This window comes from Trypanosoma theileri (genome assembly GCF_002087225.1).
Source record: "Trypanosoma theileri isolate Edinburgh chromosome Unknown TM35_Tth_31_V1, whole genome shotgun sequence".
NCBI classification, from domain to species: Eukaryota; Euglenozoa; class Kinetoplastea; order Trypanosomatida; family Trypanosomatidae; genus Trypanosoma; species Trypanosoma theileri.
The window spans coordinates 76,086-81,991 of record NW_021639873.1 but is presented as its reverse complement, the minus strand read 5'-3'; the positions used below and the strand labels follow the sequence as shown (position 1 = coordinate 81,991).

The 5,906-nt window shown below is 38.4% G+C and overlaps 3 protein-coding genes across 3 annotated transcripts; all 3 read right to left on the bottom strand.

Moving 5' to 3' along the window:
• Window positions 1-112: 112 nt before the first annotated feature.
• TM35_000311300 (Oligopeptidase B) lies at window positions 113-2,269 on the bottom strand (the record flags this gene model as incomplete). Its single annotated transcript, XM_029028611.1, has 1 exon — window positions 113-2,269. One exon carries the CDS (start codon window positions 2,267-2,269, stop codon window positions 113-115), a length of 2,157 nt encoding a protein of 718 aa, XP_028880010.1.
• Window positions 2,270-3,100: 831 nt separating this feature from the next.
• Window positions 3,101-3,826, bottom strand: TM35_000311290 (putative: flagellar/basal body protein; the record flags this gene model as incomplete). Its single annotated transcript, XM_029028610.1, has 1 exon — window positions 3,101-3,826. The coding sequence occupies one exon, from the start codon at window positions 3,824-3,826 to the stop codon at window positions 3,101-3,103; it is 726 nt and encodes a 241-aa protein (XP_028880009.1).
• Window positions 3,827-4,371: 545 nt separating this feature from the next.
• TM35_000311280 (uncharacterized protein) lies at window positions 4,372-5,328 on the bottom strand (the record flags this gene model as incomplete). Its single annotated transcript, XM_029028609.1, has 1 exon — window positions 4,372-5,328. One exon carries the CDS (start codon window positions 5,326-5,328, stop codon window positions 4,372-4,374), a length of 957 nt encoding a protein of 318 aa, XP_028880008.1.
• Window positions 5,329-5,906: the final 578 nt, after the last annotated feature.

Sequence of the window (5,906 nt, the reverse complement as noted above, 5' to 3'; positions counted from 1 at the left end):
ATATATATATATATATAGTTTTATATCCATCTCTCCTTTCTTTTTTTTTCCTTTCCTTTTCTTTTTTTCTTCTTATCTTCCTTATTCACATTCCCCTATTCCCTTCGTTACTTCATCTCCGAAGTAAAGCTCGCACACCCAAGTGCTTCAATACAAAAACCTGTTGGATTGCCATTTCCCGCCAGTACTTGTAGCGATCACTGGCTGAGAAATGACCACTCTCAAGATCCATATTAAGTAAGAGTTCATTAGAGTCTGTTTTAAGTTCCCGCAATTTGGAAGCCCATTTCGCTGGTTCCCAATAAGCCACACGAGGATCATGTAATCCTGCTTGAATTAAAAGATGTGGATAATCCTGTGCACGTACATTATCTATAGGACTGTAACTGTTCATATAATCAAAGTATTTGTATTCATTTGGGTTTCCCCACTCTTCCCATTCTCCTGTTGTGAGTGGAATACTTGGATCACACATCGTTGTCATCACATCCACAAAAGGAACTCCTGCCAAAGCCACTCGAAATAAATCCGGACGCATATTAAGAACAGCACCAATTAATAATCCACCCGCACTACGACCCTCACATGCCAATAGAGAGGATGTCGTCATCCCAGACTCAATAAGATACTCCGCACTGGCAATAAAATCAGAAAATGTATTTCGTTTTGTAAGATATTTTGCCCCCACTTCATACCAAGCTCTTCCCATTTCACCTCCTCCTCGAATATGAGCAATGGCGTAAATCATTCCACGATCCACATATGGTAAATATTTAATACCAAACTCCGGTTCTATGCAAAGTCCATAGGAACCATAACCGTACAACATGGTAGGATGTGGTTTACTTAAATCCAGATTGATATCATGTACAATAGAGAGGGGAATTTCTGTCCCATCTGGTGCCAAAGCAAAACAACGTTTACAAATATAATTTTTAGAATTAAAACCACCACCAACTTCACGAACTTTTACTGAAGTACGAGTTCCTTTTCCCACATGAAAATCAAACCAAGTTGTTGGAGTTGTCATGGAAGAGTAAGTGAGACGTAGGGTCTCTGTATGATACTCTTTCATGTGTGAGAATACAGGTCTAGCGGTGAATACAGGTTCCTCAAATTCTATTTCTTGCATAGTAGCATCATTAAAAGAACCATCATCTCCAGTTTGCATTGTCCAAATTCTAGTGAGTCCATCTCGTCGACCTGCAAAGACTGCAAACGTTTTAAAGACTGCAATATTTTCAATAAAAACACTTTCACTATGTGGGAGAAGAATATTTCCCCATTGAGATGGTGCACTACGAGTGGTGAGAACCACCTTTCCATTCATGCACTTATCTTTATTGGTTAATATCATAAGTGTATCGGTACCATGAAGTTCCACATCATAACGTACTCCCTTCTCACGTGGACGAACAGTTTCCAATACATTATGATTATTACCATTACGCAAATCCAATAAATGAATTTCTGTTGTTTCTGATGAGGCAGAACCAACAAGAAGTGTTTGACCATCACTAGACTTACCCATAAATGCAGAAAAAAGTGGATCATCCTCTGTATAGAGGCATACATCTTTTGATTGTGGCTGACCCATAATATGTCGCCAAATTTTATTATCACGTTGAGCCGCATCTTTCGTGGTATAAAAGAAACAAGAGGCATTTGGTCCCCAAATGATATCACCATTCGTCCCATCCACCACATCTGGAGCTCCATCTTGTAAGAAACGGATACTGTACACCTCATTTCCACTGTAATCTACAGAATATGCAATAAGTTTATGCTCTGGTGGAGCTGGTTTTACATCATGAACAACACAAAATGATTTTCCTTCAGCCAATTTATTTTCATCCAAAATAATTTCTTCTTCACCTTCTTTTCCTGGTGTTTTCCCAACTTGCACACGACAGTGAATCTTATACGAGAGACCCTTCACTTCTCGTGTATAGTACATGTATGAACCATGTAAATAAGGTGCAGACATATCCGTTTCTTGAATATGAGAAATGTGCTCTTTATAAACAGTTTCTGCAAATTCTTTAATATCTGCGGTGCGCTCTTCAAAGTGTGCCTGTTCCAGTTTCAGATGGGCGATAACTGCAGGGTCTTTGCGAGCATCATCACGCAACCAAAATAACGGGTCATTCCGGCGTCTTGGCGGGTTCATGGGGTTTGGCCCTCGATTTTCACCCTCGACATGACCAAAAATAACCTCATGATCTTTATGTGCCGCAATAGGCCCAGAGGTTGTTGGTTTTGTCGACATGTGTGTGTGTGTGTGTGTGTGTGTGTGAGGGAATATATTTTTCTTTCTTTCTTTCTTTTTAATATATTTCTTCTTTCTCTCCCCTTTGTGTTTTGCTCTTTTTAAAAAAAAAAAAATGAATAGCTTCAATAAAAATACTGTTAAATCCCTTCTTCCAAAATATTTGTGGTTCCTTTGGTATTTTTCAATTGTACGTGAAATCTCTTGAAACCCACACCCCACAGTAACAGGTTAAAAAGGGAAGGGGGGGAAAAAAAAATAACGACAAAAAGGGAGAAAAAGAAAAAAAGTAATTGGATATTCATCACAAATATATATATATTCAGATATATTTCTATGTAAAGGTTCAAACACAGAGAAAAAAAAAAAATGTTTGGGTTTTTTTTTTTTTTTCTGTTGGCGTATCCGTTTCTGTTTTGTTTTTCTGTACATGAATCAACACAACGAACAAACACAAGTATTGCAAACAGTATGTATAAAATAAATATATCACATTAAACGACAGGAAGAAAACCCTTTTTTTCTCAAGCTTGATTCTTTCTTCTTCCCTTTTTTTTTTTTGCCCTCACTTCTCCTTCCTCTCTTTTTCTCTCATACATATGTATAGACAGAAAAGACACACAAGACAATAGAATCAAAATATAACAAGAAGTGATACGTCTATATGTATGTGTGTCTATTCGAATATACATGAAATCACAGCAGCAAATGGCAATACCAAAAGAGAAACAAAGTACGCCTCTGATATATATATATATCTTTCTCTCTATAACATATATATTTATTTCTCTTCCATGTGAAGGTTATTTCTCTGTGAGGGATAGGATGAAACTAATTCTTTCGTCGAGTAACATGATCGTAAATAGTGACTTGAACATACTCTGGACTATGAATAACGGTACGGTTACTGTTATCACCCGGCGTTGGGGCTCTTGGATCGACGTTAATAGTCTTTCTATCTCTTTTATGTTTCATCAACAGTCCCATTTCATTATCTGCCAAGACCTGAAACGTAAGACTATTATTATAGAATAGAGTATGTGTCTTCCAGTTATAGTAGCTGAGATCTGTACGACGTGGGGTGAGTTTCTTACGCCGTGCAAAGTACTCTGTAAAGTCCTCTGTCTTTAGTCTATGTCCGTAATCAATGTACGCCGACACCTCCTGTCCCCGCACGATATCGCGGAGAAAAATAATCGTGGCGAGTTTCCCACTCCGCACGAGTTCCTCCCGCCGCTGGAGGGCTGCGAGGAGGGGGGCGTCGTCCAGTCGCCGGCCGGCCCCGCAGAGAACGACGGCGCCGCCCTCCTCCCCGCCGGCCCCCTCCCGCCGGGTGGGCCCCTCGAGCGCGAGGACCCGCGCCGCCTCGAACTCCTCGCGGCTGAGGAAGTCCTTCCCCTTGTAGCCGAGCTCGACGATCTGCCGGGCCGCGTCGGGGTCGCCCAGGTAGAAGAGATCCTCCGGCGTCACCTGCTGGTCCAGGTACTCCTCATACGTCGCAAAGTCCAACACACTGCGGTCAAAGAGATCACGATCCGCCGGGGTAGCAACACTCATAATGTATAGGTAGATATCTATCTATATATAGATATATATAGAAGGAGAGAGAGAGCGAGCGAGAGTGTGTGTGTGTCTGTGTGTTTCTTTCTTTTCTTTCTTTAGGGGTCAATATACCCGTGTGTATTGTGTGACTGCTACTGCCATACGAGTATTATATATATATATATATATATATATATATATATATATATATAGAGGGAGAGAAATGAAATGTCAGTCCAATACAGAGGTTAAAGGGTAATGAGTACTACACACTGTGGGAAAAAAAAAAAAAGAAATAAAAACAAATAAAANATATATATATATATATATATATATATATATATATATATATAGAGGGAGAGAAATGAAATGTCAGTCCAATACAGAGGTTAAAGGGTAATGAGTACTACACACTCTGGGAAAAAAACAAAAACAAAAGAAATAAAAACAAATAAAAAAAAGAGAGTACTTCACTATCTCTTTCTTTCTCTTTTTTTTTTTTTCACACTACTTCACTCATATACTTTATTATCATCACTCGATATCACAACAATTCCCAATCACTCAACTTCATATGGTCTCCATGCACGACGCAACATCTCCCGTGCGATCACAAGTTCCGCAAAGAGTGCCCGTGCCTTCTGTATTGGAATATGAATTTCAATTCCATCTCGTACTTTCCACACCACCATCATCTCAGCGGAGGATTCCGATTTCTGATCCATCTCTTCTTTACACCGCTGAATATTAAACAATCGTCGTCCACCTGCTAAACCATTTTGATCATACAGAAAGGCACGTATACCAAATGAAGTTTCATTCTGAACAATAGGGCATTTCACGGTTTTATCATTGTATGGAAGCGCAAAGTTTGCAAATGATAGGAGAGGTGTTTGATCCAATAATATCATGGCTATGGAATGACGATGGGCATGAACTGAAGCCACAATAGCCAACGCTACTTCTTCATCAAGTCCAAGCACTGTAAGTTCCTCTACGGCATCGTTGTGAGAAACATCAAATCTTATCATGTTCGTTGCGATAGTGTGAATAGCAGTAAGAGCCTGCGCTACTTTGGCTTCTCCAAGTTTTACCATTTCCGGTTGTTTAAAAAACAACTGGTTGTGCATATCAAGTTCATTCTGTTCAGTTTGATGAACCTGATAATGTTGTTGTTGTTGTGGCTTCTCATCATTCCCAGTTAGGAGATTTGGCGGAGAAACAGAGGCATGTAAAAGTAAACTACTACTACTACTACTAGTAGTAGTAGAAATCATTCCTGCTCCTACTGTTACTAATGTGTTATCATCTCTTGTGAATGTATTTCCCTTTTCGCTTTTGTCACTATGCGGTTCAAGTAAGAGGATAGTAACAACATGCTCCGCCATCTTTGTTGCTATCGCAGCATTAAGATCCGCCACTACTGCCAGTCGCGCCAGTAAATTATCTGCACAATCCAGGCCTCCAAAGAGTTTGAAGCTCATTGTCCATAAACAGTGATTTTTATCACTATTCATTCTTTCTTTTCTTCTTTCTTTTTTTTCTTTTTCTTTTCTTTTTGCCGCCTCTCAGCCCTTTTTTTTTTGTTACTCTTTTTTTTTTTTTAAAAAAAAAAATATGTCCACATGTACAGTCTTTTTTTCTTTCTTTATTTCTTCTCCTCTTTTTTCACACAGTAAAACTGCAAGAGAAGGAATAAAGAAAAAGAAAAAAAAAAGTTCACCTATATGAAAGAGAGAAGATAATGATAAAGAAGAAGAATCATTTGCAAAAAAAAAAAAACACAAAGAGAAAAAAAGAAAAAGAAAGAACAACGAACAAACAAACAAACTGCAAGTAGGGGAAAAAAAAAAAAGAAATTACACGGTGGGATAAATCAATAAATACTAAAAAAATTTTTTTTTTCTTCTCTTTGAAACGTTGCAAGAATCGAATATAAAGAAGAGAAAGAGAAACACACAAACACACACACAAGTGCATAAAAACCCTTGAAAACTCTTTTTTTTTTCAAATTGAAGGGAGAATGCACACACCAATTCCAGAGTTATTCGTATTCATAATGTCTTCACTGAAATAAACAAAGAAAGAAGAAGAA